At 36.8% G+C, this 25446-nt stretch overlaps 1 protein-coding gene across 1 annotated transcript in view; it reads right to left on the reverse strand.

The window, feature by feature from the left end:
- Positions 1 to 25446, reverse strand: part of LOC140232940 (rifampicin phosphotransferase-like) — a 62175-nt gene that overhangs the window by 26238 nt on the left and 10491 nt on the right. The window contains exons 5-23 of the mRNA XM_072313049.1: positions 24474 to 24583; positions 23168 to 23223; positions 22604 to 22656; positions 21179 to 21309; positions 19677 to 19824; positions 18965 to 19026; positions 17580 to 17713; positions 16751 to 16807; positions 14604 to 14692; positions 12681 to 12808; positions 8807 to 8877; positions 7354 to 7418; positions 6823 to 6893; positions 6239 to 6315; positions 5682 to 5796; positions 4602 to 4702; positions 3041 to 3112; positions 2245 to 2351; positions 425 to 497 (exon numbers count right to left, since the gene is read on the reverse strand). Of these exons, the coding sequence (XP_072169150.1) occupies positions 425 to 497; positions 2245 to 2351; positions 3041 to 3112; positions 4602 to 4702; positions 5682 to 5796; positions 6239 to 6315; positions 6823 to 6893; positions 7354 to 7418; positions 8807 to 8877; positions 12681 to 12808; positions 14604 to 14692; positions 16751 to 16807; positions 17580 to 17713; positions 18965 to 19026; positions 19677 to 19824; positions 21179 to 21309; positions 22604 to 22656; positions 23168 to 23223; positions 24474 to 24583 (1720 nt within the window). The remainder of the gene's footprint in view (positions 1 to 424; positions 498 to 2244; positions 2352 to 3040; positions 3113 to 4601; positions 4703 to 5681; positions 5797 to 6238; positions 6316 to 6822; positions 6894 to 7353; positions 7419 to 8806; positions 8878 to 12680; positions 12809 to 14603; positions 14693 to 16750; positions 16808 to 17579; positions 17714 to 18964; positions 19027 to 19676; positions 19825 to 21178; positions 21310 to 22603; positions 22657 to 23167; positions 23224 to 24473; positions 24584 to 25446) is intronic.

Here is a 25446-nt window from a genome sequence, read left to right on the forward strand (position 1 = left end):
CTCTAAAGCGCATGCTCTACTCGGGCGAGGCACCACCTAGCTGGAAGCTGATGATATATAAAGACAAAAGGCTTCCATCATGGGACATTGAGTGATTTTCAGCACAAGTGTATCATGGGTGGAAATGAGCTGCTTGGTGGAGGTATGCGCTCTACCAGTTCCATTCTACTTAAACATATTTGCTCCTGTCTGGTGTTTTAGAGTGAAAACAAGTGCTTCTCACTGGCTGGTAGCCAGTAACATCTAATTCTTCGGATCAATTTAGATTTGAGGAGAAGACAGGAATATCGATCAGCTCCTGACTGGTGTTTGAGTATGAAAATTGGTGATTCTCACAGGCTGAATGCCAGTGACACATAATGCCTGGGATCAATTTAGGTATCAATGCAATGTGGCTGTGGATAAGATATTCTCACTGGCATACCTGTAGACTCCAGTCGATAGCTGAGGTGAAGACACTGTTTGTCAATGGAGTCACTGAGCCTGGCATCATTTCTCTGCAGAAGATATCATGAGAGAACACACTTTGATATCATCAGTGCTTGGTGAAAGTCTCCCCCCACCCCACCACCGACATGTCAGAAGTACAAGATGTCACATTTACACTTGTAAGTAAATGTCCACTAGTCTAATATCACCTTCCCTTGACATTATTACTTATCAAAATTCTCAAAAGAAAAAAGCAAAAAGCAAAACGTGAGAGACAAACAATTGCTACTCTTTCTAATCACCAGGAGGGCTTTCAGTGTTCAAAATGGGCCACTCAGTATGACAATTCATCTAGACACATCTGAAGACACATGACAATGGGCCTTTCACACACATGCACACACACACACAGACGAATGTATGTATGTATGTATGTATGTATGTATGTATGTATGTATGTATGAGTGCGTGAGCTAATGATAGTCCAAAAAAAAAAAATGTTTGACTTCTGTACTGCAAAAGTGGAAATTTTTGCTAATGATAGTCAAAAAAAAAAAATGTTTGACTTCTGTACTGCAAAAGTGGACATTTTTGCTGTGTGGAAATTTTCACACAATTTGTACTTGTAACATGAAACTACATTGAAGTGCCAAAATAAAAACTTGTCATGTGTGATACTAACTTGATTCCTCAAAATGAGAATTGAGTGAAATTTATCTTACATGGGCAAGTGCGAAAGTTACTCACACTAAAATGTCTACTTGTACAGTAATTCATCTCTGCAGTTTCACAAGTAGTGGTTGATAGTCAATTGAATACTGACAGAACTCAGAACACATATCATGACATTTTTCATGCCACTGCATCAAAATACACTCCAACCTGTCTTCAATAACAACTACAGGAAAATATGAAATGTGTTTTTTGAAAACAGGTTTTCTCTACAGAGATTTGATGCAGGAGCCAGTTTTGATACATATTTTTAATATCCCATAAGATTACATGCATCAAACAATAAACACACTTACAGATAGTCATTTACATTGAAAGAAAAAAACAACAACAAAAGATATAACAACCACTGTGACTTTTTGTACTGTCCTTCACAGATATCATAATAACACATTCAAATCTCAAGTATTTTCCAACCAAATAACTTCAATAATTCATTCAACAAAAATTACTGTACGTCTTTATACACCAACTGTAAGCTGCCTAGTAACTTGTTTTTTGTCACCTTTAGCTTTCATGTGGTTTAGATATTGTGTGAGTGTGGGCTTTCGTGGTAACTATTTTCCTTTTTGGCCACAAGAGAGAGCAAGCTACATTGGACCAATGAATTTTAATTCAGGTTCCATAACACGAGGTTTCTCACTCTCTGTCATTTGTCATGTGTTTATGTGGTGGAAGCCAGTTATTTTGTTTTGTTTAATCATACTTTATTTTCAAATTCTTCAAAAGGACAAAGCACAATCTCCATCAAGTACATGATAAAATACCAAATAATACTAAATTTCAGTGAAAGAGTTCACACAAAACTATTCCAAGAACAGACCAATCATGAAACAAAGATGGTATAATATATAATGAACATATTTGCTTGGACACCTGCACATGTGTATATGAAAGAATTAAGACTTGAATGATGTGTACTACTAATTGCAGGAGCCCCTGCAATAACAGCAAGTCAGAAATGTATTATTTAAATGATTGAGTGTTTCATTCATGGGGGTATCCAGAGAGATGTCTTGATGGAAGAATATCATCCTACTGACACATGTACTGAAGATTGAACTATTTGGTTAATAGACTCACTGGATGTTGCAGCTTGTTAACCATTCATTCTCAGTTGAGAGACCGGTATCAAACTCATGCATGAGGTCATAGTCAGTGAGCATATCAACAGTTGTGATCGGACGAGCCTGCACAAAGACCATGGAACATAAAGGGACAGTGATGGATGAACTCGTTTTGGATGAGAACTTTTTCATGTTCCCATTCAACTGCTTTATGTTTAAACCTTGTATGCGCACCTACACTCACCGAGTCAATACTTCTGCTTAGCAAAGAAATTTGGCAGATTTGAAATTTGGCACGATATCACTGTGGTGCTGAAACAAACCCAAGTTACTTTGTGCTTGAGGTATAAAATGCAGCACTCCTGTTCACTGTGTGGCTCACATAGCTAAGGATTACAAACATGATGGATCAAATATACTTGAACATTCAACTTCACTCTTTGTTTCATACTGACATCTGCAGAGCAACTTTCTTACAGCCATAATTACTTCAAGTAACTGATACTATAAACTGCAGTATTTCCTTCCAGACAAACTTTTCATTAATAGAATAACTTCAAAACCAAAGAAGCACTGTTGTGCACACTCTGCCTTGATTCTTTCCTTCTTCTTCTTCTTCTTCTTCCAGTTAAGTACAGACCGCCATTGGTATATCATCGTACTTGTTCCTGTCATAATATGTGCCATTACCATGCCCAGGAGAATAGAAACCGTAATTTATCTCAAAATTAAATAAGAGAGGCTGTGAATAAATATCACATAATCAATAATTATTTGACTTCCATATACACATTTGACTTCCAGGGATTTACCTGCAACAAGTAGATGGTTCCCTTGTAGTAAGCCCACTCAATGTCCCGAGAGTCACCAAACTTCTCCTCCAGCTAGTAAGAATTTCATAGACACAGTTCAAGGAATAAAGGTAAATATAAATGTTAAACCTTCTGCAAAATACCAGAAATAAAGAGAGCTCTCATAGCTATAGGTTTGATGTATCATTTTCTCATCAGAATCATTATCAAAGGCAGTAGAGCATAGCACATACAAACTGCAAATATGGCTGCAATTGTAACTTAATATTATCTAAAAGAACAAAAGCCTGGGGCTTTCACACTAATCCTAGCTATGTGACAAATTCAAACTTGATGCACCTGCCCTGTACTGTGACGGGTATAAGACCAAGGTATGCATTTCAGGAGTGGAGTTGGGCAGATGCTTTTTTGATGTGACTGCAAGAAGACTTGCTGGGTCACCCAGTGCAAGGGAGTCCTGTTAAGAGATCAGTTCATTCCAACATGCTGCTTGAATTGAATGGCTACGGCAACGATTTAATGACACTGAACTGATTTTTAAAAGACATGGCTTACCAAAATCATCAGCTGGTTTTTAAGTTCCCTTACATAGTTTATAGTTTGTTGAATCAAATCAAACTTTAAAATTTACCCACACACAAATATATCTATTCTTGGTGTAATTTTGTTCTTTCTTTCTTTCTTTCTTTCTTACTTTCTTTCTTTCTGTTTTTTGAGGATTGGAGCTCTAGGGCCAATTACATTAGTTGTGGCAGGATAACATAAATATTTTCATTGTGTCTGAATCACATGATGGAAGTTCTTGTGTGGCAATATAACTGTGTTGGCAATGCTGTGACATTTTCTGGCAACCCTTGTGGACTACAATGTTAAATACTGTCATTATGATTGTAGCAGATATTGTTATGTAATTCATTGTGATGCTTGGCATAATTTCATGACTAATGGTAAAGGGCAATAATTCACTCTAATCCTTCAAGCCTGTGTATGTTTCTACCCATCTGCACAAACATACTATATTCCACTAATTGCACTTTATTACTAAAGTCTGCTATATTTTCTTGTGACCATGACGGGACCATCATATCAAATGTTGTCACTAGGATTGTAGTCAATACTGCTTTACAATTTGTTGTGATGTTTTATAAAGTTTTAGAACAAGGTACGAGGTGATAATTCACTTTCCTCCTTTTTTAGCTTGTGTATACATATGTTCCTTTAAGAACTGTTTCATTGTTTTGGGTTCCCACAATCTTGCCCTCCCGATACCATTCTATTTGCAGCTGGAGTATAGTGTAGATACCTTGCAAGAAAGAACATATTAAAAAGTATGTGGACCATAGTTAATGTCACTGACATACTATATATCAACCAGGAAATGTGTACAAAAATACCAAATGCTAGATCACATGTTGTACTTTCCAACAGGATTAACCAGAAGCAACCCAGTGGACATGCTTGCCTCTGGCAAATGGCGCACCCAGTCTTCCACACACTCAAGTCATTGACAAAGTAAACACTTCCTGACATGGAACCAATGACTTATTGTTTCTATCCTTACCTTCAGGGCTATTTCAGCCAGATCCAGAGCAACTTGGTCAGAGATACAAGCCTTTTTCGATTCAAGCAAAGTAATATCAGTTGTCACAGTTCCACCTGCATCTGCAGAGGATCATCAATATTAATAATATAGAATTGCATTGTATTACAATGACTCTTCTGCTGCAATTCTGAATATGACTGCAATTAATCTCAAATAATGATTAACCTCTCAGAAGCCAAACACTAGGCCCTGAAAAATCATAGTCAAAGGCTTATTTCAACTCAACCATTACACATTAAGAAGTATAAATATCATTAAACAGAAATATACTGTAAAAGTGGAAATTTTCGCGGTGGTGAAATTTTCGCGCATTTCGCGCAACCAGAAACTAGCGCGAAAATAAAAACATGTGAATATTTTTGCTTGCCATAGGTTCCTGTGCGTGATGTCTTGATTCCGCGGAATTAAGAACACGCGAAACTCTTCTGACCCGGCCTAGCGCGAAAAATTAGTCCCGCGAAAATATCCACTTTTACAGTATACAATTCAATAAGACTGATACATTACCAAATGAGAAACAATAATGATCCCACATTACACAACATATATTTGCACATAATTTAAACTGTCAAATCTTTATAATCTAAAGGTGATGTGTCATTTACATAAACAATAAGAGAAGCCTCGTACAAGCTTCTAAATGTGAACTTAACAGCTTTTCAACTATGCAATGACTATGTAGAATTACAAATCAAAGTAGAACTGGCACTGATTTTTTTTTTTAATTTATCAATTTTTAAGAGTTAAAATAATTCTATAGTAATAGAAGTGCAAGATAAGCATTCTAATTCATGTGCATATGTGCACTTTCTGCTAATATTGATATATCAGCGTTGCTTTAAAGAAAAAAAAAAACAACTTTCTTTCTCCTTACGGCTTTCAGCACTGTAAAAAGCCTCTTTTCATATATTATTCTTTATTTCAAAAAAAAATTATGTGCACATACTTCCTATCAAGACATTATTTTTTCATAACTTTTGTTTGTTTCTTTCTTTTGTCTAACACAACTCTATTCAGTGACTCAAGTAAACTACTAACCTTCCATCAAGATTGCTTTCTGTTTAGATCCAACTTCTGTCTTCTCTATGGCAAAGATGTTGCCTTTCCTGCACAGCACAATGGTGTCCGGATCAGCCATACCAGACACAATAGACTGGATCAAGTCGTAAGTTTGGTACGAGCCAAAGTTTGATGCAGTAGTAGAAGATGGAACAATAACAACAAATAGTGATTGTGAAAGAGAAGCAAAAACATTACATCTTTATATGTATAACATCACTGTAATGATCCAGCGACAGAGCACACAGTGATACCGATACACACTTTGTGTGGAACAGGTTAATACTTAATGTTTACCTAACACTGAACTAACTCTGACTGTTATGAACGAATGATCGTCAGATGTAATTGGAGGTGTCATGGTTGTCAACATAAATTTCTGCTCCCTCCCCCCCCCCCCCCAAAAAAAAAAAGCAAAAAACAAAAACATCTAACCAGACCTTGAGGGTACATTCTCGGTGCAAGCAATACACTGAAACTGATAAACATAAGTCAACATCACATTAAGAGTTTTCCATGGTCAATGTTAGACCTACCTCTCCAAGACCATAGTTTGCATTGATGAGAACAATAGCTGGATTACCATCCACAGGGTCTTGCCCAAAGAGTACACCTATTTTGTTTGAAAGAAGCATACATCATGTCACAATTTCACATTTTGATTGTTGTTTCTCTCTAATTCTCATGCCAGAAGCACACACAAGGAAATAATGCAAAGACTTCAACTATTGTGAGTCACTTTTGCAAATACTCTGTTTCTTGATCTTTATTTCTCCATTCTTCTTTACCTGTCTAGATTCTTTATCTTCATTTCTCATCACCCTATGTAACTTTAAAACCGTCCAAAGATTTCATCAGGTTGATAATTCTTACTACTGCTATGTAATGTACATTATATGTACACAATATCAGGTCTTCTTCAAACTCAACATCGCAGCAATATGACGCAAAAAAACATTTAAATGAGATACAGAACAGGATGTAAGAACATCCCATTGATAGATGACAGTCTCTTTCTCGTCAAAACATTGAAATTCTGCTTGAGGGCATTTTCAGCTAACAAAAACCAGCACAGTAGTGGTTTAATGACTACAAGTGACTTAAGGGGCTCTTTTCATACCTGATGCCTCAGAGGGAACCATCTCCATGACAACAACACCCATGGTTGACTCTACCATCTGACCTCTCTGTCTGATGGAGGAAAGTATTACAGATCTTCACATGAGATAAGCTACATCCAAAAAGCATGCATAAAGAATACAAGTGTTCACTACTTCTTGTCACCCGGCAACACATGGAATGAATTTTCTTACCATAGAATAATGTAAAACATATTGTAATCCTCACAAACAACCGAATACGCATCACATCAAAACATTATTACTTCTTTCATCACTGTCAAGTCCAGTAAAAAGAGGGGATATGTTTCATCACTGTCAAGTCCAGTAAAAAGAGGGGGTATGATGCTATACACTAAACCTTTTTATCTGTGTAATAGAAAGCAAAAACATCAAGATCACAAGATATACGTATATAGCATAATTTACAAGTAAAGATACTGATGTTCTGTACTCATAACTATGGTTAAACTATTGTTTACATAACAACATTCAACGAACCAAGTGTCTAATGAGGCTTGTAGCTGGCTTACCTGCGATACTGTACAGCTTGAAAAGAAAACTGAGATGCCCAGCACTGTTGTACAGCTTCAATAATCTGCAGTGTAAATTACCAAAGTCAAAACATTTGGTTTTGTCAAATCTTTTTTCTACAATAATAATAATACTAAAATTGTGAATTTATATTGCGCAGTTTCTATGAAGCATATAATATACTCAACTGCAGACAACAATAAGATATAATCAAAAGAAAAAATCTGATTAATAAGAAAGTAACACAATCAAATTCTTTACTGAAAATCATACAATATAATGAAATTTAAGGACTAATAATTGCATGTTGCATATGTTATAAATATAGATTCTACAAAGTAAAAGTGGATTTAACAGAATTGTCTACATGTGACATCTTTGAAACAAGATAAAATGTTGTAAAGCGATTGGCACATAGTCAGTGTTACCTTGAAATATATCCTGTCACTCAGGACTTGGGTGCACACAGCAGGCATTGTACTGAATACCAAGTTATCAAATACTTGGTCGTTATTGTAATGACAAGTTATTACAAATATGATTGTAGTTTGATTGCCTTACTTCCAATTCAGTTTGTAATTTAGTGTAGGACAGTGGCCCATGGGGAATGTTCTACATTTGTACCGCCTACACTTGTATGTCTATGTTACTATAGTAAAGATGTCTTTTCTTCTTCTTTTTCAGGTACAAGAAAATTATGGAGGTTGCACAGAATGTGGCAAGTTGGGAAGTCTGAGGCCAACTAATGCAGGTGTGGACACTACTCAAAAGACAAAAAGGTGGATTGAGGCATGGCACACAAAGCAATCTGTACAGGGTAGCAAGGTACAAATTGTATTAAAGACCAAGGGCAGTTAAATTCCAGCCTTGTAGAGAGGAAGCATGCTGTTGATGAACTCCATATATACAGCACTAGCAGAGCTAAAGAAGAGAGATAAAATGAGAAGTAGGTGAAGGAGGCACAAAATGTTTAGGAACACCAGTAACTTGGCTGTGCAGCAGCAGACACAACATTATAGGCAGTGGGACCAAGGCCTGGATACCCCCAAAGAAGCTTCTACCACTGTCCTTGCAACCCAAATAATAACATCTAAGCTGAAGAAGCTGGGTTTGAGACCCAAGCTAGCAGAGGTGAATGGTGATCACCTTGGGCACAAATGAATGTGCCAATGATGGCAGCAACAATGCTCTGATGCCAGCATAATCCCTGAATTCAGTGGTCCTATAAAGGTCGGTTGGATGACTGTGCAAATAACAAGAATAAAGATTGTCATCTGTCATGGGACGGTCTGTAAACATCTTATTCTCAAATGTCCATGATCTAGCACGCTGAACATAAAGCAAGAGAAAAATGAGCATACAAAGTGTACCTATGTTGTATAATGAACCAGCAAGTTTCCCTAAAAATACATACATGTATGCCTTTACAGATTCTAATCAAATGCTCCATACCTTGTCATAACCTTTAACCCCAAGGATGGTGGTCAGCTGACCAGCTGCAGACATCTCAGAAGTGTCTTCACCTGGACAAGCAAGGGAGAACATCCATCTTAACAATTCTTTGAATTCCATCACCTATATGTGACCGTGCATCACAACACCAACAAATTCGAGCATCCTGATTTTACATGAGGACTCAAATAGCTAAAATGGGTCAACCTAGTCAATCTTAAGTTTTGTCTTGTTTTCTAAAAGAGCAGTTCCTCTTCTCAAAAGTTCTAAAGTTTGGGATCATAAAATGAATCAGAAATTGTACTTTTTGCAGTTTTTCTGGAACACTTTTAGTAGAATAGTGTGATTAGGTATGTCTTAGAGGCCTCTTTTCATTTCGTTAAAAAAAAATCACACTCCTCACTTTCAACTTTAATAACTTTTGAAAGGATGGTCGTACTGCATTGAAAGCTGGTATCAGCCATGAATAGAATGATAAGTTTGGAAAATTTCTGCTCTATCTGATAATCCCTTCATTGTGGTTGGTACAGAGTTTTAAACCCTGTTTTTGTCCCATTCTTGCACAGAGCATAGCAAATTTGAAGACTCTTCAAAGCCTCTTCCATTTTCACTATTTTCACTATTTAGATAGATTGGGAAAGTTCACTTGTGTGAATTATACATCATTCTAAAGCTTAGAGTCTGCTCTTTCAGAATCTACCCCTTGAACAAAAATACATATGTGGCAACTTTTTAGGTGGTTTTGTGATGATCTAAGGGACACATATATTGTGTATACGTCATTAAGTTGGGACATTCCAGACTATGGTAATGACATCAAAGAGATTTTGCCATTTATGATCAAGTTTATCTAAAGTTTTTGATTTCTGTTATATGATGCATCACGCGTTACCCCGGGGTACCGTAGTACCCCGGGGTACCACGTTGTGTAGCGCCACCTCATGTCCACTCAAGACAGCTGCAGAGAAATGCATGCACTGTGTGTGCGTGTACATAGTCATTCCCATGCCACTGCATGTTATACTATGGATGCATGGTACGCTGTGCTGGCAATAGCGTGTGCTTCAGTGCAGTGCAGTGCAGTGAAGTGCACTGGCTAGTGTGTGCTAGCTCCAGCACCAAAATAATTTCCACTTTTTGGCAACCCAGGGTACAACCTTTAAAAAAAAATAATAATAATTCAACAAAATGGCTGATTTTTATTTGGTACCCTGGGATACCAATTATGTCATGTTGAATTCATCATGGGAAGAATAGGCAGCTGAAGGCTTCCCCAACCTCATCCCCTCCCATCCCAAACCAAACCATACATTCTTTGTCTGGGAAAACCCAACAATTAGCTAGTCAAACAAAATCTAATCAATCATAGGTCTAATAAAAATCAAGAGATGATTTAAATTAAAAGTCATTATTCATTGGCTGCATGTAAAAAGCAATGCACTCAGTAAGAAGTATGATAAATCAATATAACTTTCATGAACATTGGTGTAGTCATTGGTGACACAACATTTGCTCCTGCAACAATTGCTCCAGTCTTACTTTGATGTGAGGATTAGGACTACGGTTAGGGTTATGTTTGTGGGTAGAATTTACGTTTGGCTTATCGTGCACTTATTTCATGAGAGCAATTGTCACCAGAGAAAATGTAATGGAACTGTATTCATCAACCTTCACTTCAGAAAGACTTTGTATTAATTATCTATTTTGTGTAAGAAGAGAATAATTTCTCTTTTGAGTCATAGAAATGATGAATGCCATCAGGCTTTCTGAGGACCACAGAATTAATAGTAAACACAACACAAATGCATGTCTTATCATCATTGTAGAGTGACAAATATTTTCTTAAGGACATTCCTCAGTTGAGTTTGTGCGCATCCTAGCTGCACAGGTTGGCAGTGACGCAACAAAGAGCGTAGAAGCGCGCGCATGAGTGATGAGCTGAGCTTGCTGAGCTGAGCAGCTGCTAGTAGATTGAGCTAGATTATGGTACGTACAGATAACCGACAACTCCCCACCGCGGCCACATTGGGCGGCCTCGCTCGGCTCGCGTGCTGACTGTACGCATTACAATCTGTACGTACTACGCGAAGTTCAGCGGTCCGAGCCACATATACATGGTCATGGCAGCACAACACTGATCGACGGAATCGGGAACCTTGGAAGTGGAACTGAGCTGTTTCCATTTTCAATCCATAGATCTGTTTTGTGACATGCAGTTCATTATCTGTTCTTCAGCATGGTCAACTGGAGTGCTAAGGTACCTAGGGCCAATAGGCCCTAGTCGGGGACTACTAATCTACTAGACTAGGTGTTAAAAACAACAACATCAACAAAACAAACATATGACACACATTTAATCTTCAAGTCTAACAACTAAAACAATCTGAGTATCTCTGTCAAAATCTAAATTAGATCTAAACTTGTCATTACTAATACAAAATATTGGGATTTTTTTTTTTTTTTGTTACAAAACACAAGGTCACGAAAATATCATCAAACAAGTATTTATCACTTTCACCATTCAGATATTATTTTTTGATTACCAAATCTGGTGTAACAAAAGGAGAATCTAAGAATTATTTTTTTCTTTGGTTTCGGGAGGGGGGGGGGTACTAAAGGTACATCTCCATAGTTTACAACACGCACTTTACCAACCACTGCAACAACCAATACATGCAATCTACAATCAACGTCATTATATTAAGATTTGTTTTTCCTTTGGAGGACCGTCAGACTAATGCCAAAACTCCCATTTTCTTATATTTATTCTTCTTCCTCCATTATCACATTCTGCACATGGTTACAGCAAGTGGGTAAAACAAACAAACAAGCATGTCAATGTGGAGTTTTCCACACTTGCGTCCACATAATATCATTATGGCTGTGTAAGGGAGATAATAACAAAAACGCACATGGACCTTCCTTTCTGAATATTCTTTCACCATATCACTGCAAGAAAATGGGGTTTTGAGTGAACCGCATGAGATTCATACATCCTAGCAGGGTATATCCCTGCATTGGTTCCTGGCCAGATTTGGGGGTCTTACGATGATTTCTGTCGCAAGGAGGCTCTGCTAGCACTAAAATGAGCACATGAACCCCCCATTTTTACAATTGTTCTGCATTAAGTAACCCTTCTTCTACAATTTGATAAAGTTTCGTGAAAATGACATGGGCTTTGAATGTACAGCATAAAGTTTTATGAACCCACCCTGTCAGGGCATCCCTGCATAGGTTCCTGACCAGATTTTGGGGACTTACCGATGATATATGTCGCATGGGGGTGCTGCTAGCACAAAAACGAGCACATGAACTCACACTTTTTATTGTTTTTGTGGAATTAGTAAGCCTTCTTCTACAATTTGGTCAAGTTTCGTGAAAATGACATGGGTTTTGAATGTACAGCATAAGTTTATGAACCTTGTCCTTTAGCTCACCCCTAACAGAAAACGTCGATGAGAAGGATTTGAGAGATTTCAGTGTTTTCTGCTGCGTGAGGGCGCTGCTAGCTCAAGAATGAGAGTGTAAACCCTAACTTTAAAACCTTTTCCTCGTTTTGGGTACCTTTTTTCCGCAATTCTTGCAAATTTGGAGAAAATAATGTGGATTTTGAAAGAATCATGGGGATTTCAGTTTGTCATTGCACATTTTGTAGCCAATCATGGTCTTGATCCTGTAACGCTATCATTTTGGTACAGGACAGCAGATTAGTCATATTCTTCAAAGTCCCGTAGAAGAAAAACAAGCACATGAACCTATGGTTTTATTTACATATTTGGGCTTCGGATGGGTCAAAGTTACAGTATGGAAAGTTTGAAAAAAATGACATGGACTTCACTTTAACTGAGGAATGTCCTTAATCTAACTGACTGACCTGTAGCAGAGGACCTGACTGCAAATCTTCGCTGCCCAACAGTCTGACCAAAGAGTCTGTCCAGCTCAAGCCTCAGGGCACGTCTCACCTCATCACATAGCGGTGTCCTCTCAAACAAATCACACACCCTAAATAAAGATGAAGAACACACCCTGAATAAAGGTAGCCATGGACACATGCTATGCTTCTTTTATATGTCTCCACAATGAGATGGTATGGATATACGAATTATGAATTACAGTAGGTTTGTTTAGACAATGATAAGGATATAATATGAATGTGATATGGGAGGATGGGTTACTGGATTAAATCATAAAATCTTTGCTGAAGAACAGGCTTTCTCATTTGGATCTTTGAGAATGTAGAAGCTTGACGAAAATAGCATATTCAGTAATGCACATGTAATGTTTCAAGCCTTCCTTCATAGCCACTAGCTTAAAAGAACAAAGAGGCATAAAATGAAAAAAAAAAAAAGGTGATTGTTCACTCATTTTTGGGAAGTTACTCTAATAGACATTTAAGGACACAAAATCTGTTGGTTTTATTTAAGATAGTGAGTCTAATTTTGCAAATAATATATAAAAAAAAGTAAATTACACAGGCCATTAGTAAGAATCATCCACCTGACATTAACTTTTGATTAGTTCAAATGTGTTTTGCACTGTGCAAGAGTCACAGTGGGTGGATGATTTTTCTAGCACCAGACCAAGTAATGTGCATTGTTTGATTTATAGAATGGTGACATGGTATAAATTCTGTGGCAGCCATTTTTGCAAGATTCCTAGGTCAGCATCAGCTCCAAGCTGTCCGAACCATACATACAGACAATTGCAATGCATTTTTAATTCACAAGCAATGCAGCTGAAAGCAGATGAGTGATCATCATTACAGGTGCACACCAATGCCTGGTAAAAAGTAGGGCTTTCGTATTACAGAAAAGATGATATCTCTACACCAATCATAATTGATTAGGATCCTTATCACTATTTCATGATGTGAACTATGTACCTCATTTGATGAATCCTCAATTCTGATTAGTTGAGTTTGGGGTCATAAATTCAATAATTACAAAATAGTATCCAAATGGCTAAACCACACTCTTTTGGTGCAATAGCCATATGTACTTCATATATTCTAAACACTTGGCTTCCACAGCACAAGAAGTGACCCTTGTCCAATGCGATCTCAGTGCAAATTTCCATTGCAACATAGACAACGATTTGTTTACAATATTACAGCGTGTAAATTGGCTAGCATGATCGCGATCGACTAAATAAAATGTAATTCAAGTATATTTACCTCTGCCATGGGAGGAGTTTATGTTTTCATTACTGTTGGTTTGTTTATTTGTTTGTTTCTTTGTCCTTGTGAAAAATAACTCAAAAAGTTGTGAACAGATTTGGATAAAACTTGCAAGCAATGTTGAGAATGACATAAGGAACAAATGATTAAATTTTGGCAGTGACCAGAAATTTTCATGGATTTTATGAAGGATTTTCGATATTTTGGCAGGTAGGGTCAATGAACTTGGAAAATCAAGCTGCACATTTTTTAGGTTTTCATACACGCACAAAAGTGCGTGCTCTAGTTTCTGCTATGGGGAGGTGCACTGCGCAGCTGAGGGTTGATGATGTAACAAAAGGCTTCTATCATTGGGAAATTGGGCGATTTTCAACATGTGTACGTATGGGTGGAAATCACTTATCTCTATGGAAGAATAAGATGATTGGTGAAAAGTAGCTGCTTGGCGGAGTGCTTCTCTACTTATTATATAAAACAAATATTATATCTTATTTCAGGATCACAGCATGGAGTTGAGATCCCGTGGGGCAATAATATCAACAATATTGAATTAAATCCTCGCTAGAATTACAACTTTTATTACAGTTAGTTATAAACCCAGCTCTGCATTAACACTGTTACCTGTTACATGTGTCTTCCAGAGAGGCAGATTGAATCAAACTGGAGACCTCAGTCAGATCACTTATAGCCTCTTGGAGTTGAGGGTGTGACTACAAGACATAAATTTCCAGGAAAGCAAAACATCAAAATATGTCAAGAATTTGGTTATCATGATTAAACATGCAATGCCTATTGCTTTCTTTTACATTCTTGTATTTTACCATTTCAAGGGGAAAGGAATGCACTTTAATACATTTTTAAAGAAGATTTAATAGACAGACTGTATAAGTCATCTGCCCTTTACAGACATAATACAGTATATCCATGAATCACATGAGATAAAATAAAGTCAGATCTTCCTGAAGAACTGGTGGTTTCACAAACACTATAACTTTGCAAAGTGATGATGAATTTACTTGTCCCCAGTTGAATTTTCTTAAAATGACTGTAATCTGTGCAATGGCCTGTCATTCATGTAAAATGGTTGTGAAATTCCAGAAAATCTTTCTCGAGTCATTTTTTTTTTCTGTACACCAGGACTTTCACTATCTTTTTTTTTCCAGTTATCCCTCTATAGTGAATTGCTCTGTCATATTTCATTTTTTGTTGAAACATACGAAATACTGCTTGAATATAAATGACTGGTTGCATAAACACAACAATTCATATAAAAAACTAATGGATAGATACATTCACCAACTTTTACTAACTTTGTGGAGAATGGCTTACTGCAGGAAATACTAGTAAGTATCTGGTGTATGTTCTATGTACATATCATAGACTGCAGTAAAATGGACCAAGCATTGAGCTAAGCATTTAAAACATAATAATAAGTAGATATTTTGACCCACACTCTTAGCAAAAAAGAAAAAAGAAACTAGAAATGTCGCTATGGCGACTGATGCCTCCGCCATAATGCATGATTCTCCCAATAGGCGTATAGTACAATGTCTTCACAATGTGTGATCCATGACAGTTTCACATAACTGGCAAAATATTAAAATGACAGGTTTGTCAGAAATGTCTTGAACTGGGTTTGCTATAATTTTCTAAGAGTGCAGGTACACATATTTGGGGAATTTTGGGAAAGTTTATGCAATGAGTAATTTCCAAGGTACGAAGAAAGAGTGTGATGACGGTACAAAATAGTTTTTTTTTTTTTTTGGGGGGGGGGGGGGAGGGGGCATTGAAACCTGGCCTTTGACCCTTAACCTTTGACCTTCTGGCTGGAAATTTCCTGGAGAATCTCCATTAGGTAATGCATGTATTAAGTTTTGAAACTAATAATGCAAGCATTGCATATACTAGTATATGAGGGAAATAGTAAAATTTTGAGGAGTTGACCTTGACCTTTGACCCCTGACTATTGACCCATGACCCCTAAATTCCCTAGATAATCCCTGCCAGACAGTACATGCATATGTACCAAGTTCCACGAAGATACATTGAAGCATTTGAGAGAAAAGTAATATTGCAACATTTTCACCTAACCTTTGACCTTTTGACCTTTGACCTTATGACATGAAACTCTCTCTGGAGAATCTTTACGCAGTAGTACATGTCCACACCAAGTTTCAAGAAAATACCTTCGGGCATTGCATAGATATGGGGGAAATTGCAACATTTGTAGCATTTGACCTTGACCTTTTGACCTTTGACCTCTTGCCAATGTCACTAAAATCTACTCAACTAATTGTCCCATCATACATCATCCTTGGACCAAGTTTGGTGAAAGCTGCTTCATCCAGTTTTGAGTTATCACGTAACCAGATAAATTTTAGGATTTGACCTTGATCTTTGACCTTTGACCTCTGTCCGATTTCACTGAAAAAGTAATCAAGTAATTGTCCCATCATACATCATCCTCCAACAAAGTTTGGTGAAATTTGCTCCATCCAGTCTTGAGTTATCGCGTAAACGGATACAATTTCATGATTTAACCTTGACCTTTGACCTTTGACCTTCAGCCGATTTCACCCAAAATCTAATCACATAATTGCCCCATCATACTTCATACTTGGACCAAGTTTGGTAAAATTCCAGTCAATATTACTCAAGTTATCGCGTAAACGAAAGCGGACGGACGGACAACCCGAAAACATAATGCCTCCGGCACCACTTCGTGGCGGAGGCATAAAAAGACGAAGAAGCTTCACAGATGCAATTACCTTTAATTGGAGCTGGAATGCAGCACTTGTGAGACAGAATCCTGGAGGCACAACATACTTTGATAAAGAATGACAAAAAACGGGGGAAAAATCACAACACAAAACAAAGAAAATTATGAATACAGTATGCAGTAACAGCTAGTTAAATCATCAAGACTAATGAGGGCATATCAGTCTTTAGATTTCTTTTTTACCATGCATGGCCGTATTTTCAAGTGCAAAATTAGTAATAACAATCCATCTCCCTTTTTATGCCTGAAAAATAAAATCTGCCACAAATCTGCATTTTACAGAGCCACCAGTCTCAATACCAAAGTGTAGTTCTACAGCCTTTGACCTACTGTTTGTTTAAGACAAAGATTAGTGGGCTATGGCTGAAATTGATACTCCACATATGTAAAATTTATATTCCATATTAAAGAACTCATTCACAGGGATGGTAAGAAACATCGTACTAATGACATAAATTAGCATTAATTAGCTGCTGCAATGGCAGTCATTATCAGAAATATTGAGGAAGTTATTCATTATCATACCAAGCCTTTCATTCATGTAAGAGGGGTCCAGTTAACCCAGAATAATTACAATAAAAATCTCTGTACCGTCTGTATTGTGTTGTCGAATTAACCCTGCTTGCCTCATTCCATACTCTCAGTGATTCCTTCTTCTTCTTTTTTCAAATTCTGTAAACCTCCCTAGCTCATCATTGCAAATGTTTTCAAGAAGAAAACTGTGATGGGTTAATTAGAAAATTGTCCAATTGTCATGGTTGTGGTCTCAATTTAAATTTGGCTTTTATTTTACCAATTGATGTACACTGTCATCCTACCTTGGGCTGTGAGCTCTCACTCAGGTGGGCGAGTATAGCTAGTTGACTCCCTTTGCCCCCTACAAGTTTGGGGGACTGGCAACCAACTGAGTCAAATGGAAGCACCAACTGATCTGCGTCTTCCTTGCTAGGTTCTGATATTATGCAGACAAGAAGAAGAGTGCAAGAAAAAAAGACAAAAGAGAATTAAGGCAAACATACAGTCTGTGAAAATAAGTATATATCACATGAATTTTTTTTTGCTCCTTTTGGTCACAGAAAGGTGAAGATAACTTGTTGTAAGTTATATGAGAGATAAGGTTAGGAATGAAATGAAATAGCTTCAGCCCCTTGTGGGAAGTTTCACAGCCCAATATTATTTAACCATTGAAGACTAGTCCAGAGTATACTTGGGCAGGTGTCTATGGAAAACATGTGTTATGAAAAATCAGCTTGTCTTCAACAGATTAATACCAGACTGACCTTTTCATGGAGATTCTATTGCTTTTAATTGGTTATGGGCATTAACAAGCTGTTAATCACAAATAAAATAACCCTTCAACAACTCAAGTCTTTTCTGTAGAATTTAAGCCTCACATTTTTACAAATGGCACACGCACGCACACAAACATGTGCTACACTGTTCACCTACATGTAAGGATGGCTGTAGGCACAGTGATTTCAAGAGGGGTAGCTGCAGGCAGTTTAAGGGCCAAGGGACAGATATGAGAATATATGAAATTTCTTTGAATATTCATACCACATACGTACTACGGTGCAAATTCCAAATAGTTCTAGCAAACACTTTGGGAGAGTAAAGACACAACCAATTTTTAAATGGGAAGAACAATGAAAAAAAAATAAGGAAAATTATGAAATTTGAAATTAAACTAGCAGTGCCGGATTTGACACATACAGGCCGAGTTCTCTGCCTTGTATATCATATCAGGCTCCATAGTATGAGTGACTGTACATATGAATTATTGAACCCAGAGCGTTACAGGATTTGACACCTCACAGCCAAAATTATTTGTACTGCAAATTGGCAAACATCTGTGCATTTGATTATTCTGTAATACAACAACATATCAACTTTAGAGAAATCAAAATAAATTCACTTTTCCTCATTTTATTTCGATAATTTCTATATCAAATTGATTTTTCTCTGAAAAACCAGGAGGAATATTTACATATTTACTCATAATATCTCTATCAATGTAAAAATCTGAGATTTGATCAATATCACCTGACTGCTTCATACAATCTTCAGAATTTGTACTTCTTAGTGGAACTTCAACTGTGAGTTATTTTATCTTTCTTTGAAGGGGATATTACGGCAAGCATGTATCATGAGGAAATACATGTGGTGATTTCTGTTGATTTCCACAAGAAAGACAACATCCCACCTGGCTCCTTGAAAAGAGACATGGTTCTGTTGCCATACTCCTCTGGTCTACCACCATCATACCTGTACAAAATTAAAGAAGTGCATATCTGTGCACTATATATTAAAATCTTATGCTGACAAAATCTCATTTGCATGGCCTTTATACCCATTCTCACGATTCATGTCATCCATTCAAACAGTTCAGATTCACATTGAATTATTCAAATAAATCCATACAGTGAACTCAATGTTGCAGTCTCGAATGCATTGCAAGTGATGAAGTTTTCAAACATGCAACCACAATGGAAAAGCACAATTGTACCCCCATAGAACTTTCATATCAAAGTGTAATACACAGTGTAATTACACACATTCATAGCTGAATACTTACAGCTGAGGAACCCGTATATTCTTTATACAAGCCTATTTGAGGATTCTACAGGATGTTCCCAAGAAAGTGGAATAGATGTCAAAATTATGTTTTCTGCATTGCTTCCAACTTGCAATCAATTTGACTTTCTGAATGTTGTAAAATACAAGCAACAAATCATAACTCATCACTTGCAAAAAGAGGTTTATCCAACAAATACATGGCAAGAATTAGAAAATAGTCAAAGATTTGCTAAAACACTGACTTGTAATAACTGACTTTATCATTAGATATTGTGTACATTTCCTCAAAATATGCCAGTAAAAATGAAACACATTCCTTAAAACAAGTGTCCCTTCACCTGTGCAGAATCTCAGAGATCCCCCAGCCTTTGATGCCATTCACTGTGAATTTGGCCTTCCGCTCATGAATCTTCACTTCCCAGCGTGGTCCCATGTAGAAGACAGGGTTTGACTCTGCCTCCACCCTCACCCAGAAGGTTCTTCCATCTGCAAGGTGTATTAATGGATGGACGCAAGACTTGGTCACACATCTTGCTGTCACAATACTAACGATACATATTCACAATGGAATTTAACTCGTTGAGGACAAGTTGCTTTTGCCACAAGATGCATTCCCCATAAACACATGCCCAGGTTTTTAAGAAATACTGTACGAGCTGAAATTTTCGCGTACAGATATTTTCGCGAATTGGTACTTCGAGGACACTTTCGCGTGTTGTTAATTTCGCGGTTGCGAGGGTCTAACTGAACTTACTTATTTGCACGTTGTTATTTTTGCGTGTTGTTATTTTCGCGATTCAAAGGCGATTCGCGAAATTCGCGAAAATAAAACCACCGCGAAAATTTAAGCTCATACAGTACTTAAATGTTTGAACACATTTCATTCTCACAATTGAAACTCCAAAAATTATTTTGTCATAAAAACTTGACTTTTGACTTTTGTCCACAAGACACATACTTTATAAAGTACAGGGAATTTAGAGAAAAGAAATAAAAATCAAGCTATATTTGCTGTTGACAAATCTGCAAACATATAAGTTAAGATGCATTTAGATTAGTCATTTAGTAGAATTACACCATTTCCCAAGCAAAAGAGTTTAAAAAAAAGTTGTTTCACAGTCTGTACTGCAGTATGTTAAAGTTCTTTTGCACTTGTTGGAAGCCTATACACTACAGAATAAATTATATTGCATTAACCAATTTTGTAGCTTTTTAATGAAGTTGGAATGATTGGTATTATGCGTTGTCAAGCATGACAAAGAAATTAATATATTGAATTTGAATAATTCCTAGAACTACATGTCTCATCAATTCTGATTCATATTTTGTATTTTCTAACTTCATACTGCTCATGTGGATGAAGATGAACAATTCAGTATTAACTTGTACCACACACATACCTTGCAAAACTAGCCAGTTTCATTGAAATACCACACCAAGAATAACTTGTTTGTTTGTTTTCATTCTTTTAGCCATATTGAACACACAATAAATGCTATGCAAAGTGTGTGATATTCTGCATTCATATTAAATACACCATAAATGGCATACATGGTATGTGACTAAGTCGCATTACACAATAAATGTCATGCTTTGCATGTTATATATTAAAATGTTGCAGGATGTGTAACCTCCCTTTGTGGTGGCACTTGCCACAGAAACAAAGATAATTTTTTTTTTCCTTGTTTCGTGTATAACAATTTTTTGGTTATTTTGTTCATTCCCAGGAATAATGTCATGTGTTATGTGATGCTCGTGTAACAATACACCATACTTGAACAAAATATTAATGTAAATATAAAGTATCAGATGATGGTCTGATGAAAATTTTCACTCTCACCTTCAACTTGGAATGTAAAGCTGTATTTGTCAGGAGGCTGGTTACCAGGCATCAGCTTGGGTAATGAGATGTCCACTGTCTTGAGAGGGCATTTCACTCCATTTGGCATGAACAAATAACCAACTGACAAGCTGAGGGAATACCGACATTAAAAAAAAGTGTTACATGCAAGAGATAATTTCATTTATTTGCTTAGCTTTTATGAAATGAAATCAATAAATATGAAGACCCTCACATACAGAGAATACACCCTGATAATCACTTGTATGCTGATTTCTTGATCAATATCTGATAAACGCATGAAAACATTCTTTTCTGTTTGAAAAATATCAAGTGATACTGTTCAACAAGAAGCAATACCAAAGACAGAGTATGCATAGTGTCTCCCAAAACAGTTGCAATCAAGTTACTACTGCATTTACAGTCATACTTGTTTCTGGGTCTAATGCTGTACAGTGCACTCCCGTTATAACATACACGGTTATAACGAAATTCTGGTTACGAAGAAGTGAAAAATTCAGGCTGCAACATTATAAGTTCTATGTATCTTTATTGTTTATTTGTTCAGTTATAACCAAAGAAAACGGCTGGTCCCAAGGACTACGTTATAACGGGAGTCAACAGTATTTAGAGCTGTTCTTTGTGCCTACTTTAGTTGATGGATTCTGTTAATGCAAAAGGTAGCTGCTGCTATGTCAGGTAAGCCCAATGAAAGCTACGATTTAGTCCCTGATGACCTTGATAAGGTCAGAAATGTAGGTGTTGTTGACAAAGAATAGTTTAAATTTAAGAACAAGGAAAAGTAGAAATTACGCGGTGCGTAATATATGTCCCCGCCGGAAGTAGCATTTTGTAACAAAATGTGCAATATAGGTAAAAAATCAAGGTCAAAGGTCAAAGAAGTCAAAGGTCAAAATTCTGTGTAGAAGTTTTGAAGCCCTCAACTAGTGCCATCATATAAAGCAAACAGAATCGAAATCGGGTTAGAAATGGCGAAGGAGTAGCATTTTGTAGCAAAATGTACAATATAGGTCAAAAATCAAGTTCAAAGGTCAAAGAAGTCAAAGGTCAAAATTCTGTGTAGCAGTTTTGAAGCCCTCACCTAGTGCCATCACATAAAGCAAACGGAATCGAAATCGGGTTAGAAATGGCGAAGGAGTAGCATTTTGTAGCAAAATGTACAATATAGGTCAAAGGTCAAGGTCAAAGGTCACAACTGAAATTCTGTGTAGAAGTTTTAAAGCTCCCATGTAGTGCTATCATATAAAGCAAACAGAATCAAAATTGGCTCATAAATGACAGAGAAGTAGCAAATTGAACATTTTGATCACACACACGTACGCAGCCCGTTTCATAGTCCCCTGCTCGAACTCGTTCGGCAGGGACAATAACTGAGATGATTGAGAGGATGGTCCTGAAACTCACTGTGATAGATAGCCTGGGATAGAAAATACACCCACTTGAAGTGAACATCCATCCTACAGTAGGAAGAATTTATGGAAATGGTGTCAGAAGTGGTTCCAGTCATCAAATTTGATAGCATCTAAAGATGATTTCATCATCCAGTAACTGTTTTATGTACAATACCACCCACTCAACAAACATAACATTTAACTGTGACTTTCATTAATGTTGAAATGGTAAATGCAATTACTTTGATTTCTAAAAAAAAAAAAGGAAAATGTTCTGTGCTTAGCCCTGGTAGCACTGGTTAATTGTGCACGACCATAAAGTCATTACCTTCATTATTCAAGTGTTCTAACTGTATACAGTAAGCAAAAGTTTGATAAAATTGTACACATCTTGGTATAAGGACAATACTGTGTTACACACTACTAAATATATTTCAATCATACAATTGAACCCTCAAATACAGACATAAAAAAAAAAAAACATGTTCGGAGGTATAAAAACACAGTAATGCAATTCAGGCAATGAAATTCATTATCCATCAGCAGCTTGTAGTTAAATACAAGGATCAGAGCCAACCTCCAAAACAGCAAAGTGAAGTACATAGCAGTAGAAGGCAGCCCAGTCACGAACACCTTTAATATGAGGGTGATAAAATAAAGAACACATGTTTTATAGTCTTTTTGAAGTGTATCCACAAAGTTTATCATGAAAGTAAATGACCTTGTGAACTCATGTAGGGAAACATGGTAATTGCAAAAGGCTAGAAGGTCACTCAATGTTAGCATGGGCATAAACAGTATATATTTTAAAAGCTTAAAGACCCAAATTCACGAAGGTGGTACAATCTTGTCCACGGTTTAAACCACAGACAAAGACCGTACTTTTGTATGGGGGCCCAAGCGTCGCATGGCCTATTACGTTATGAGATCAGTCATTTCATTGACAAAATGTTGTCTATTTCATTACGAAATCATGAAATTACGAAATCAACGAAATGACTGATTTAGTAACTAAATAGGCCATGCTACACTTGGCGCCCCATACAAAACTATGGTCTTTATCCATGGTTTAAACCATGGACAAGATTGTAACACCTTTGTGAATCCGGGCCTCTGAGATCAAAAGAAAACTCCATACACAATATCTTTATCTCAACCAAAATTTTAAATATGCAATAAATTATAGTCAAACTCAAACTCAATGAATTGAATGATCTCATGGACTGCTTTAAGTGATGTACCTGTGTTTAGCTTTTATGCATACCATCATTGCAAGTTTATCTGTTTGGCTTCCACACATTTTTCACAACTGTGGTATTTACAAACAACTTTTCACTACAGGAGAAGCAAGGGATGCAGTGATTTCAAACATTCACCACTAGGCTTTTGGGCCAGAAACATAAACTCAGAAGCAGCAAATGATTTTACATTTGATTTCAACATCAATTACCAGTAGTTGCTTTGAAAGCTATAATGACAATTTTTGAAAATGCAACGTTCAATCTTCACTGAAGATGAACAGTTTGTCTTATACCTACACACATTGTGAAAATGGTCGGCTTTCTGTTTTGTTTTGGATTTTTGTTGTTCCTCTTTTTATATTTTTCAACATTGCATTGCCCTGTTATACTGTACAAGAACAGTCACTGGCACTAATGACTCACATAGTCCAGACTAGTGATACCATAAAACATACCACTTTGTCTATACAAGAGACAAGGTAAAGTGGGGTGATCACCTATGCATTACAGTCTGGAAAATCCAAAAGAGCATAAATACATGTGGGATGCATGGACTTTATTGATTGAATGTTACATAATAAAAAAATGCACCTCATAGTTATTTACACAACATGAGCATGTAAGAGATATAAAGAAGCTTACCAAATGAGTGGTCTCGTATCCCCCGCATGGTGATGAGTCTTTCCTCCTGACCTTCAACCTTCACTATACCCCTGAACACGCCATACTGTTCATAGTGTGTTTGATGCATGCTGGAATTGACATAACCAAATAAACACAAATAAAATTGTGACATTAGAGACAGGACCTGCCTTAAAGGACAAGTCCACCTTCATATCGTCGCTGGGGTGACAAGACCTCGTATCTCAAAAATGTCACATTTTTTTTTTTAGCTTAATGGTCAAATAATGGGTCAAGTGATGTCTTGGCCAAATCCTAACTGTCTTACTCCAAAAATGAAGCCACCATGACATGTCAAAGAGAAGGCTTTCCCATTCACTATAGTGCTCTTGCCGCCATGTTTTTTCGCTCTCCTGAACATTTTGAGATACGAGGTTTTGTCACCCCAGAGACGATATACTTGTGGATTGAGTGAATGCAACAACATTAGCAGAACACATCAGTGAAAGTTTGGGGAAAAATCCGACAATCTGTTCCAAAGTTATGAATTTTTAGAGTATCTGCGCAGTCACTGCTGGATGAGAAGACTACTACAGTGTATGATGTCACATGCGTACAACGATATAAAGAAAATAAAAGGAGAATTTCACAAGAACTTTACTTTTTGAAAAAAGTGCATATTTTCTTCAACTTGTTACTGATGTATGTTAAGGGCAATATTATTCCCCCTGCCTTCTGAAAGAGAGAAGTCAAGTGTTATTTTGTTATGCGAGAAAAATGAAAATATGTTGAATTTGTTGATACTTTCTTTATATCGTTGTACACATGTGACATCACACGCTATAGTAGTCTTCTCATCGAGCAATGACTGAGCAGAAACTTCAAAAATTCATAACTTTTGAACGGATTGTCCGATTTTCCTCAAACTCTCACTGATGTGTTCTACTAATATTGCTGCATTCACTCAACCTACATGTCTATGAAGGTGAACTTG

This window comes from Diadema setosum, chromosome 9, assembly GCF_964275005.1.
Source record: "Diadema setosum chromosome 9, eeDiaSeto1, whole genome shotgun sequence".
Classification (NCBI taxonomy): Eukaryota; Metazoa; Echinodermata; class Echinoidea; order Diadematoida; family Diadematidae; genus Diadema; species Diadema setosum.